The following is a 13022-nucleotide window of genomic DNA, read 5'->3' on the forward strand; positions in this document are numbered from 1 at the left end:
GTTTCGTAGACTATGCACAGAAAAATATGTAAACATCCATCCAGGAAATATTTTGTTGACAATTATTAAAGCGTAAAAATCGACTTCCCCAAATGCCCTGCATGTCTGACGTTCGTAGTCTGCACTATGCTACTAAAAGCTATGGTTTTCTATGCTAACTGCCGCCAAAATCGTTGCTCAATAATTTTATCACGTATGGTTTTAACAGGTCTCTCGTCGCCGCCTACTTTTAATTCTATTTGGCAATTTGTATTGATAATTTGGCAGACAAAAGTTAAACGAATTAACGATTTGAACAGAACAATGTAGACGGATTGCACAGGTTACAAATTACTACTATTGTATTTTTTCATTAACAGTCTTATGGGCAACGGAGACTTGCCAGCCTTACGAATCCAGGTAAGCTATCCCCTTAAGGACGCATATTGGTATTTCTATGAAAATAGATTTTGGTGCTGGGAAATGCCCAACGTGAAGACCTGTGTCACAACGGAAATTCATGCATTACCGAGCAAAGCAGTGATGCATTTAAGTAAAATTTACGGTTAAATGAGCGCACAAGTGCGTGTTGTTGTCATGGCGAATTTTAGGGTGTTTGGGGCAGTTTTGGTGGGTTTTTGGGCTATTTCAATTAGGTAGTTTCTTGCTGGTGGGTGCTGCTGAAAATTATGTTGAAAATTGAGCAAAAAATTCAGGCTGTATTTGTGGAAAAATGAATCGTTTAAGTTGCCGATCATTCTTGATTTTATGAAAGATCCATCCCATATCTACAAATTTTGATCAAAATTAGTCTCCGAAAAAATGGTTTAGCCACCCCCCCTAGGGCCATTTGCCCCCGTGGTTACTCAGTATTTTGGTAAAAAGAGCAACAAAAAATGGAACCGAATTGCAGAAAATTAAATCGTTTAACTGCCTACTCATTTGCGTTTTTGTGTAAGTCCCAACTCTTCTCTATGCAATGGCATCAAAGTTAATTGCTGAAAATGTGCCTAAGGAACCCCCCAGGGCTGTTTATGACCCCCCTGTTGGTCATATGATCTTCCAGGAGGCCCAACAAGTCCTTGCTCTGTACAGTTTCATCCAGGAGCAACAATTTTTTTTAACTTTGAAGAATATTAGGTCCCTATGTAAGTCACAAGACCCATCAACGGTCATTGGGAAAGAAGTGGAACAGTCGCCAGGTGCATTATTGCAGAGGGCCTTGAAAACAGGATTTGCCCAATTTAATACCCATATAGGTCCTTAACGCTGTAAACCCTAGGCGATTGCGTTATTCGCTTAGTGGACGCATAAGGCCTGAATGCCAATTCTGTTGGGAAACGAAGCCATACAACCAACACATGCGTGAGGGCAACCGACCACTTCCTAATACGTTTTGACTTCTCTTTATCAAATACGTTCAATAAATAATTAAATTTGTATGGAGGCGTAAAAAGGCATTATTGCCAGCAATAAAAGAGCATTGGATTGTTTAGGTCACAGCAAAATAAAAATAGATGTGAAGAATACGAACAACCATATGCGAATTCGTGTCATTCGACGACTCCTTGTTGCGATTTGACAGCCCTCTGTTCTACTTTACGGTGCTGGAAATGGAGCAAGAGCATCCCGGAAGACGATAAAACGAACATGGAACCAGCGATGTAAAAAGCGTTGCCCAGTTGTCCCGTCGTATCCACTACATAACCTAAAAGAGTATGTTGTTACTTTATGTTAACGCTACCTGACATAATATTTGCTCAGTTTTAAAGCAATTGTGGTAAAGGAAAAAAGTGCTATGATTGATTTTCTTCACAGAAGAGCTTTAAAATTGACTGAATATGTTGTAATTTACCAATCGCCCACAAATCAACACGAGGTTGCAGTGAAGTTGTTTCATGACAAGTCTCAGGACACTCATGTTAAACTCAGTACCGCGTTGAAAACGCAGGTGCAAAATTATGTAAGCTTAGGCCGGGTCCACACTCACGCTTTGCGCTGGCGGATTCTTTGTTTGTTTCATTATACGCCGGCGTGCGGGTATACGCTCGGGACATTGAAACAAACAAAGATTCCGCCGGCGCAAAGCGTGAGTGTGGACCCGGCATTACATTGTTTACTACCGATGGGTAAATTCTACTGATAGAATTTAATCCATTGACTCACCAGCCAACAGATTAACGGCAAACAACAGCGAATATCCAATTACATTACAGTAGGAGTTGATGGCTGCGAAATATTTCCCCGGAAAGAGCTCGACGAAATAATTAACCACGATCCCGTCTGTTGCGCCCTCTAGCAGACCGAAGACAGCGCAAACCACCAACGCAGGGATATATGTGTGCACAGAGGGTAGAACAAAAAGCAACATGGCGGCGACCACGAACCCTGCACCCTGTTTAGTATATTGAAGGTGGTAAAGCAAGATTTCAAAGGGTGTTCAACGTTTAATAGGTTTTTATCTTTTGATTAATATATAAACACACATAAACGTGGAAACTATTTGAACAAGAAACTGAGGATACCCGTACTGGAAAAATCAATTTGTGTATGCATTGTAATCAACCAGATGACTTCAAAATGAAACGTTATGCTTCAAATTATTATTTTTTCTACCCCCAATAAAATTATGTCGCTGGTAGACAGACAATGCCCAGTAGAGGGCTGGAATCAGGTAAAATTAAGAAACATGTGTTATAAACACATACACGCGGAAACTAAACACCTATAGACGCAAGACACGTCATCAAAAAATTATGTCTCTAATAAATCTCAGCATATTGGCAAAGTTAGCTCTATTGCGTATAACAATTGCGTTTATTTGACCCTAAATTACACTTCACCAGTCAGCTATGGACAGTAACCACTTACCACGAAAAGTTTGCGACAGGATTCTCCAAGTTTTGGGAACAAAAGCGCGACCAATAGTTTTGCGAACACCTCTCCGACTGCAATCGCAGAGGGTAAGAAGGATGCCTGCAGCTCAGTAAGTCCAATACCTAAAACAATGTAAATAATTTTTGTGTAGGTTGGAGAACGTTTTACAATTTGCCTGATGTTAACCGAACAAAAATCGTATATTGAAAAACCATTTAATTTAAAAAGATATACAAAAAAAAATTAAAAAGAAATTCACCCTATTTAGTGTAAATATAGTAAACACTGATGACATGTTTATTATTTTTACATTAATGAATCCCGAAGTGGATTTCACGGCATTTTGGGATTCCAAAACAAAGCAAGTTATGGAGGATTCCATGAGCTACTATCTATCAGTGTCATTTTGGCAAATATTGCCCGTGAAGACTTTGGGCAATAAATGAGTAGAAAACCAAAAGAAAACAAAACCAACAGTTTGTCGTTTCCAACGTTTCGCCTTTTCAACCTAAATACCCTTGCAAGGTTCCACAAACATATAAAAAGATGGGAAACACTGTGATACGAACATTTAAAGAAGAATGCTAACTTCTTACTCTGAACTCCGAACGGAATTATGTATGACGCAGTCACGAAAAGACCGCACGCAAAACCTCCAAAGAACAACAAAATAATGTAGGTTTGTGGAAGGCGAAATAAGCCGACATCAATGGAAATGTAAAGTGACCGCAATAACTTTGATCCGCAACAGTGAGGTACGTCTTCCTGTAAAAACAATATTAAATGTCTCGGGTTTTATGTTAGTAAGATGCAGACAAGGCAATTGTTTCGATATAATAAGTCTCATCAATGCAGCTTTGGCGACCATCTTACTAAACTGCCAAGCACTTTCACTTTGTGGTGACTACAACGTCAATCGTTGGGCACCGAACTAAGTGCAAACCTTCTATATGGCGGTTTTGGCATCACACCTTTACTGAACCTTAATTAAGAGAATTACAATGGCAATGATATTGTCATGGTAACATTCAATTTTGTGTAGCAGATTACTTCCACATACAAAATATAGCTTTTTTAAATTGCACCTGTTCGTCAATGGACGATTTAACCGCCGTTATTTCTTTCGCCTTCTCAGATTTGGGCCCCACCAACAACACACCAAGAAACACAGTTTGAAAATACACGGAGGATATAATCTAAAAGAAAAATGAAAACATATGCCATATGTCATAAGATGGAGTTTGTAAAAATTGTACCAGCACTGCGCCACTCCAAGTGTAGTTATCAATAAGCAACTGCCAGGCAGGGCAGGCAAGGAAAGGTCCAACAGCACATCCGAAGTAGAGAAATTGAAATGCTCCAATTCTTCGTTCTTCTGGAATGACGACTGACAAAGCCTTTAAGAAGACGATGACTTGAAAACCAAAGCAATATCCTGGAACAAAACATAAAGACATCAACATGTTTCAGAACATACCAAGGGGAAATCCCAACACTATGAAGACCTTTCATTGACGTTGTGAATTTCAAGGTCAACTGCAACATGTAACAGAACCTCTTATAGCCTCAAGGACGTTTTGGCACACACTGCAGTCGGGATATGTTGGGTAAAAGTACGATAGACAAATATACCCATGCAAGCTTGTCGGCGCAGTTTATTAATATTTGAAGTTATTTAGTCAAAATTCGGACAGAAAACGAACAACATATTAACTACGTACCGGGAATTCCCCCAAACAGGACAGCCACGAACCAAAACGGAACTTTCAAAAATGTGGTTGCAGTCGACAAAGTGGAAATCACGCCACACAGTAGCATCCATTTCCTCCACGACCAACGTTTCATCGCAGCTGGGCCAGTCAAGCCTGTCATAAGTATATAATCACAACATGTGTATTTTGCACAAAAAAAACAACGTCGCAGATGATCAATACACAAAAGAAATAGAATGTCAGGGGCACCAATAAAACCAAGATTGTCAAGTCAGGCGCCCCTTTAAAGGTGATTTCCCGTCTACTTCAGGATTGCAGTCTGTCGCATAAATAATCGAGGTAAGTTTGCAGAGAAATATGCTGTAGTGGTCCACGGTATAATTAATTTTACGCACTATCGCGCACTTTCATAATAAGTGGGTATACTGAGTATAAATAGACTGGCCCATATTGTTATTAACACTGTCATGTTAATAACAATATGGGCCAGTCTATTTATACTCAGCATTATGAGAAAACCCGTGAGTTGTGTTCCTAAGTGGGTATAAGTATGATGAACAATTTTTGGGTCACGCTTTCTTAAGATTTCGCACAAAATATAACGTTTTTACCATCCACGTATAGAAATCTATATTCAGCACTTTATGAGTCAGCCCAGCAACTGCTTTAGTTGCACAGCTATGCTGAGTATTAACACATAATTTACCGGCAATGGCTTCCCCAATGTAAAACGCTCCGAGCACTGTAGAAACTTCTGCATATTCCACATTGTAATGACGCATCCAGGCCATGTAAAAGGCTGGCAGACAACGGTTGGCACTCGCCCGTATTGCAAGAAATATAAACCCTGCAACCAAAAGCACCCAAAGCCACCATGTTCTATTCACTAGCATCCTAATTAGGGTGGTACCTACACAGATACCTTGTATTCAACACCTGAAAGGCGAACCAACTTGCTGTGTTGATTGAAACACTCCTAAATTATATAACATCCATATCATTTTTATATGTATTGGGTACAATCCAATGCACTTTCGCAAGCTGAATGATACTCAAACAACTGCTCTACCACCAGTTGCTACTGTTAATTGTGTCAAAAGTGCTTGTCTTTCGACCGTCTACACAAAACCAAGTGGAAAAATCTCACTGTTTACGATGAGTACCGAGACAATTTAACAGAGTGCGTGACTGTTACTGCTGCTCTTATTGCAACAATTTTATTATATCAACGTTTCGGCAACCATACAGCAGCCGTCATCAGGATGTAAAAATGTGAATAACACAACGTGGACAATGTGAAGGCCCACAAACTGAGAAAAACGCTAGAGTCGAAAAAAAAGAACGATAGGGATATATATATAAAATAAATCCAGAATACATATCTGCAAATGGTAAACTTCTGCATCACAAATGTAGCTCTCTGCAAGAATGTTGCCACATTTATCTATGAATATCTGTTGCTTCCTGATGACCAATACACTTGTTACATACAGTTACTTATAACTTTAAAAAATCTAATTAAAGAACACTTGAAATTGTTCAAAACAACACACCTTATCCCAAAACAGCACTATCTCGAACATCTTCCAACAAACATTCTAGAGGTAGGACCAGTCGTACACATGTCAAGCATGCGATTTGAAGCAAAGCAAAGTATTTCATAAGTTTAGGATATGGTGCAAGCTTCAAAAACATTCTACAGTCCTTAACACTAACAGACTGTTTTGTTGATAGAAGTTTAGCTTAGACTTGTTGAAAAAGGATATTTTTGTTGATAAGTTAGAAGTTGGACCACATATTGTAGATAAAGAACACATTAATGTGCCATCTACCCATTACAATGCCATGGAAATCTTTGTAAAATGGATCAATGCTAATGGTGTCCTCTATAAACCAAGTTGTTTTGTGAAGCAATCTCACAATAACAATCTGCCTTTGTTTGGAAAAGTGTGTTCTATTTCATACTGCAACAAATTGTGCTGGGAAAACATATCACTTAATTTGGAATTGTATAATACCATATGCTGGTGTAAAGATCTGGATGCATTTGAAATTACATCCACAAAACAACATAAAGTTATGAAACTTGCCAATTGCCATGGCGTACCATGCTCCATGTATTGCATTGATTGCAAATATTACTTCCTGTAATGTGCTTGACAACCCTTTTAAAATAAAGAACCAATGAATGCATTTGTGTTGTGTAAATGTAACTGTTAAATCAGAGTTAAAGTCAGCCTGTTTATCATCAACACACTTATGAGTTATTTTGCCTATTAACATAGTCACATAAATTAATAATAAACATACTTAAACATATTACAGTAATAGCCTAATTTAACAACATTTGTAAATTATATTTAATAGTTAACTGCCTTAAGACAAGCATACCTAAATTAAGTAAGCCAGCGCATTTCAAATGAGAACATTGAAATTAGGTCCAAAACATGCCAAGTGTGCATATTATTGGATTGTTTTTTTAATAAGACAACATTTTTTCCAGTGTAGGCGGGGCGAATTTATCTGCACTACAATTGTCGGCATCCACGGTTATACAACCACGGCATACACAGGGGAAACAGGCCGTGCGCTGTGAACGAGGTTAAAATAACTGCAGCGGGATTGTGGTTTTCGATAGTTGTAGTGCAGATGTATTCGCTTCGCCTTTCCTTGTCGTTCTCCTTTTTCGGCTCGTTGCATTATTTGCATTTTTTACCTCGTGACGAAGGCTGCTGCATAGTTGCCGAAACGTTGATATAATAAAATTATTGCCAGAAAAGCCGTATACAGTCTGTACTATACATTTAAAGATCAAAACGCTTTGGTGCATGTTGAGCAAACGTTTAGCAAACAACAGTTCTTTTTTCTTTTTAAAAAAGTTGGCGGCAATACCGCAGTTGCATAGATGGCCAGTGCAATTCCACTTTGCACCCTGAGTAAGTTTCAATGGTTTCTCCCTGTTTTCCAACCCATTTCGACAATAAAAGCAATGTCTTTCTATGTTAACTGCCGCCAAAATTGTTGTTCAATTTCAATAATGTCAAAGATAACATGCTTTTTACCAAACTGTTCAAACCAAACTTATCCTGGACAAGAATCCCGATTAGGTTTACTACATTCTTTTCTTGGCCTTACGAAACCAGGTAAGTTATCCTCTTAACGCTGCAAAGCCTAGGCGATTGCCTAATTCGCTTAGTGGCCCTATAAGTCCTGTTTGCGAATTCTGGAACACTTTCTACACAAAGCATTTTCAAGAAACCAACTTGGAGCCTTTCTGGCGAAACCTTGTATACGGTGAAATGCTTCCCCTTTCGTTACTATTAAGATCCATGAATCAACAAAATGTCTCCGAACCGGCCTTCAAGGTAACGCACGATCAGACGCGTTACACTGAAGCTTCCATACACACTTGTACTCGCACCTTAGGCCGTCACGCTCTACCGGATCACAGAGCAACTGCTGACATTATTGCTTTGTAGGAAACAACCGTCATATCAGTTTTTACTCACATTGCACTTTATGTAGAAGTATTGTAACGCAATGCTCATACCTTGCCTAAGACCGGCTTCATTTTATCACGTATGGTTTTAATAGGTCTCTCGTAAAACGAATTGAACTGAATAATGTCAACGGATTGCATAAGTTACAAATAACTTCTACTCTTAGTACTCTTTGATAAATTATCAAAATCAACAAACAGTCTTATATGGGCAACAAAGACTTTCCAGTTATATGAGAAACAACTTGTTGAAGTTTTTGGAATGTTGGGAAACGAAGCCATGTAACCAACACATGCGTGGGAGCAACCGACCACTTCCTAATACAATTTGACTTCTCTTTATCAAATACGTTTAATAAATAATTAAATCTGTTTTACGAGTGGAGGCGAAAAAAAACATTATTGCCAGCAATAAAAGAGCATTGGATTGTTAAGGTCACAGCAAAAAAGTATATATGTGAAGAATACGAACAACCATATGCAAATTCGTGTCATTCGACAACTCCTTGTTGCGATTTGACAGCCCTCTGTTCTACTTTACGGTGCTGGAAATGGAGCAAGAGCATCCCGGAAGACGATAAAACGAACATGGAGCCAGCGATGTAGAAAGCGTTGCTCAGTTGTCCCGTCGTATCCACCACAAAACCTGAAAGAGTATGTTGTAGCATTATGCTACCTGGCATAATATTTGTTCAATTTTTTGAAGAACTTCTGGTACAAGAAAAAAGAGCTATGATTAAGCTTCAAAATTGAATAAATATGTTGCAATTTTTAACAATCGCCCACAAATTAATACGAGGATGATGTAAACTTGTTTCATGGCAAGAAGACCGTGTGTTTGTAAGTCTTAGGACACGCATGTTAAATTCAGGATTGCGTTGAAAATGTAGGTGCAAAATTACAATGTTTTCTACCTATGGGTAAACTCTACCGATGGAATTTAATCCACTGACTCACCAGCCAACATATTAACTGCACACAACAGCGAATATCCGATCACATTACAATAGGAGTTGATGGCTGCGAAATATTTCTCCGGAATGAGCTCGACGAAATAATTGACCAGGATCCCGTCTGTAGCGCCCTCTAGCAGACCGAAGACAGCGCAGATTGCTAACGCAGGGATATATGTGTGCACAGAGGGAAGAATAAAAAGTAACATCGCGGCGACCACGAACCCTGCGCCCTGTTTAAGGTGGTAAAGTAAGAAGTCGTAAATAAAATTTAAACTGTGTATAAGCTGCAGACAGATGGCCACTGTTTCGACCTAAAAGGTCTCATCAGTGCAGCTGGTGTGACTATAAGACGACTCTGCTGACCAAACGGCCAAGCAAAGACTTTCACTTTGTGGTAGGTAGGTAAAATTTAAACTGTTGGTAAATATCTAAACACACATACACGTGGGAGTTATTTAAACAAGGATGCCGATGGAGGCAAAATCGATTTGGATATGAATTGAAATGAACCAGATGACTTCAAAATGAAACGCTTTGCTTCAAATTAATAATTTTTCTACCCCTATAAAATTATGTTGCTGGTAAAAAGACAATGCCCAGTAGAGAGCTGGAATCTGGTAAAATTTAGAAATATGTGTTATAGACACAAAAAACTAAGTGGAAACTAAGCAATTATAGACGCAAGACACGTGATCAAAATAATGTTGTCTTGCAGACATTTCCAGATATCGGCTAGGTTAACTCTGTTGCGTATTACAATTGCGTTTATGTGACCCTAAATTATATACTTCACCAGTCAGCCCTGGAAAGTAACCACTTACCACGAAAAGTTTTCGACAGGATTCGGGAAGTTTTGGGAACAACAGCGCCACCACTAGTTTTGCGAACACCTCTCCGACTGCCATCGCAGAAGGTAGAAACGATGCTTGTAGCTCAGTAAGTCCCACACCTAAAACAATGTGAATCGATCAGATGAATATGTGGATACATGATTTGTGTATATTGGCTAACGTTTTTTCATTTGCCTGATGCTTACCGAACAAAATTCACATTTGAAAAAAAAAATAATAAAAAGAAATTCACACCTGTTCGGAAAAATATATAGTAAACAATAATGATATCTTCATTATTTTAGTTTAGAATTCCTGAAGTGCGATTCCAGAACAAGTTATGCAATGAACAAAGTATACAAACGCATCAGAAGAAAACCAAAAGAAAACAAAACAACCGACAGTTTGTCGTTTCCAACGTTTTTCCTTTACAACCTAAATACCCTTGCAAGGTTCCACAAACATATAAAAAGTTGGGAAACACTGTGATATGAACATTTAAATAAGAACGCTAACGGTGAGCGTTTCTTACTCTGTACTCCGAACGGAATTATGTATGACGTAGTCACGAAAAGACCGCACACAAAACCACCATAGAACAACAAAATAATGTAGGTTTGTGGAAGGCGAAATAAGCCGACATCAATGGAAATGTAAAGTGACCGCAATAACTTTGATCCGCAACAGTGAGGTACGTCTTCCTGTAAAAACAATATTAAATGTCTCGGGTTTATATCAGTAAGATGCAGACAAGGCCATTGTTTCGATATAATAAGTCTCATCAATGCAGCTTTGGCGACTCACTGCCATCTTACTAAACTGCCAAGCACTTTCACTTTGTGGTGACTAAAACACCAAACTATAGGTGTTGGGCACCAAACTATAGGTGCAACCCGAAATTTTTTTTGATAATACATGTATTTAGTGCAGAAAAAAGGACTGCATACGGACTTTTTTACAATCAATCATTCTTTGTAACTTAGGCTTACAGCTGTTTTGAAATCACACCTTTACTTAACCTTAATTAAAAGAGTTCTAATGGCAATGATATTGTCGAGGCAACATTACATTTTGTGTGCACTGTTGGAGATTACTTCCACAGAAACAATATAGCTTTTACAAGTTGCACCTGTTCGTCTTTGGACGATCCAACCTCCGTTATTTCTTTCGCCTTCTCAGATTCAGGCCCAACCAACAACACACCAATCAACACAGTTTGAAAATACACAGAGGAAATAATCTAAAAGAGAAATGAACCGATATGCCATGTGGAATACGCCGTAGAGCGTAAAAAACACATTGGTTGTACCAGCACTGCGCCACTCCAAGTGTAATTATTGATAAGGAACTGCCAGGCAGGACAGGCAAGGAAAGGCCCAACTGCACACCCGAAATAGAGAAACTGAAGTGCTCCAATTCTTCGTTCTTCTGGAATGATGACTGACAAAGCTTTCAAAAAGACGATAATTTGAAATCCAAAGCAATATCCTGGAACAAAACGCAAAAGTACGATAGACAAATATACCCATGCAAGCGTGTGTGCTCAATATTGATTATTTCAAGTTATTTAGTCGAAAACCTTACAGAAAACGAACAACACATTTACCACGTACCGGGAATTCCCCCAAACAGGACAGCCACACACCAAAACGGAACTTCCAAAAATGCGGTTGCAGTCGACAAAGTGGAAATCACGCCACACAAAAGCATCCATTTTCTCAGCGACCAACGTTTCATCGCAGCTGGGCCAGTCAAGCCTGCCATAAATATATAATCAAAACACGTGTATTATGCGCCAAACCAAATACACAGATGAATAATACACAAAAGAAATAGATCGTCATATGGGTACCGATAAAATCATAAAGGTTATCAAATCAGGCGTCCTTGTAACGGATAGCAGCCAGTCGCACAAATAATCGAGGTAATTTTCCAGCGAAAATGCTGTAGTTGTATTTTTTTATTTATTTTACGCACTATTGCGCACGTGGCTTTATAGTAAGTGGGTATATGTGTGATGAACAATTTTAAGGTCACGCTTAAAATTACAATCTACATTCAGGACTATATGAATCAGTCCAGCAACTGCTTTAGTTACACAGCTATGCTGAGTATTAACATATAATTTACCGGCAATGACTTGCCCAATGTAAAACGCTCCGAGCACTGTAGAAACTTCTGCATATTCCACATTGTAATGACGCATCCAGGCCATGTAGAAGGCTGGCAGACAACGGTCGGCACTTGCCCGTATTGCAAGGAATATAAATCCTGCAACCAAAAGCACCCAAAGCCACCATGTTCTATTCACTAGCATCCTAATTGGTATGATACCTATACAAATACCTTGTGTTCAACACCTAAAAGGCGAACCAACTTACTTTAATGATTGAAACCATTTATTGGAACACTAAAAGTATAACATTCATATCATTTTCATGTATTGGGTCCAACCCAATGCACTTTTGCACGCTGGATGATACTCAAACAATCGCTGATTTGAGAACCCCTATGCAAAAAGTTACATCTACTACCAGTTGCTACTGTTAATTTTGTCAGAAGTGCTTATCTGCACCTCGTTCGCTCCAAAAACAATCATAACCCGTGGTTGCCAATAATTGTAGTGCAGATGTATTCGCTTCGCCCCTTTTCTCCTTTTCATCTCGTTGTGTTATTCACATTTGTTATGTCCTGATGAAGGCTGCTGCATGGTTGCCGAAACGTTGATATAGTAAAATTATTGCCAGAAGAGCCGTATAGCATCAATAAAACATAGCAGAAAGTAGTAATTTGTTTACTGTTTACTGTTGCACGATCTGTTTGCCTTAATATTTCATCTTTTGTAAAAAGCTGATATCAAACTAAGCCTGCATGCTGCTATCGTGATGATGCTATCAGCTGCACAGACAGGATACAGAGAAGTTTGTTTTGATATCAGCTTGTGTCTAACGAACGAAGGATGTATATAATGTTGCTAGTGACGTCAAACCCAAAATTTTGAAGAGCGCAACATAATTTACGGATATGGGCGGGTTGGTTTGGATCCTCGCCTCACGGAACAGAAAATGACTTAACGGCAAATTATATCATAAAAATTAGGTCACAAATTGGATATTTCAAAAAAAAACACATGTCTTTAACTTAGATATGTTACAGGTGGGGGCGTGAC

General features: G+C 38.8%; 2 protein-coding genes across 2 annotated transcripts; both read right to left on the minus strand.

Moving 5' to 3' along the window:
• Window positions 1-322: 322 nt before the first annotated feature.
• Window positions 323-5601, minus strand: LOC145908651 (monocarboxylate transporter 12-like). The gene is made up of 8 exons (XM_082995969.1): window positions 5275-5601; window positions 4578-4721; window positions 4113-4291; window positions 3942-4052; window positions 3453-3621; window positions 2851-2978; window positions 2146-2374; window positions 323-1687 (listed from the first exon to the last, which is right to left on the minus strand). Exons 1-8 carry the CDS (start codon window positions 5459-5461, stop codon window positions 1533-1535), a joined length of 1302 nt encoding a protein of 433 aa, XP_082852095.1. The 5' UTR covers window positions 5462-5601; the 3' UTR covers window positions 323-1532.
• A 2957-nt stretch (window positions 5602-8558) lies between these two features.
• LOC145909386 (monocarboxylate transporter 2-like) lies at window positions 8559-12068 on the minus strand. Its single transcript, XM_082996776.1, has 8 exons — window positions 11984-12068; window positions 11467-11610; window positions 11163-11341; window positions 10983-11093; window positions 10386-10554; window positions 9845-9972; window positions 9025-9253; window positions 8559-8713 (listed from the first exon to the last, which is right to left on the minus strand). The coding sequence occupies exons 1-8, from the start codon at window positions 12066-12068 to the stop codon at window positions 8559-8561; spliced, it is 1200 nt and encodes a 399-aa protein (XP_082852902.1).
• Between the last annotated feature and the right edge of the window lie 954 nt (window positions 12069-13022).

Source organism: Ascidia mentula, chromosome 7 (assembly GCF_947561715.1).
Source record: "Ascidia mentula chromosome 7, kaAscMent1.1, whole genome shotgun sequence".
Taxonomy (NCBI): domain Eukaryota; kingdom Metazoa; phylum Chordata; class Ascidiacea; order Phlebobranchia; family Ascidiidae; genus Ascidia; species Ascidia mentula.

What these genes read in the sequence shown, in the direction of transcription:
- LOC145908651 (XM_082995969.1), bottom strand. Translation starts at nt 5,461, where the DNA reads ATGCTAGTGAATAGAACATGGTGGCTTTGGGTGCTTTTGGTTGCAGGG. An exon ending in CTTGGAGTGGCGCAGTGCTG is followed by an intron (nt 4,053 to 4,112) that starts GTACAATTTTTA and finishes TTTTTCTTTTAG; the next exon opens with ATTATATCCTCCGTGTATTT. An exon ending in AATCGTCCATTGACGAACAG is followed by an intron (nt 3,622 to 3,941) that starts GTGCAATTTAAA and finishes TTGTTTTTACAG; the next exon opens with GAAGACGTACCTCACTGTTG.
- LOC145909386 (XM_082996776.1), bottom strand. Translation starts at nt 12,068, where the DNA reads ATGGCCTGGATGCGTCATTACAATGTGGAATATGCAGAAGTTTCTACA. An exon ending in CCTGTTTGGGGGAATTCCCG is followed by an intron (nt 11,342 to 11,466) that starts GTACGTGGTAAA and finishes GTTTTGTTCCAG; the next exon opens with GATATTGCTTTGGATTTCAA. An exon ending in TGCAGTTAATATGTTGGCTG is followed by an intron (nt 8,714 to 9,024) that starts GTGAGTCAGTGG and finishes ATACTCTTTCAG; the next exon opens with GTTTTGTGGTGGATACGACG.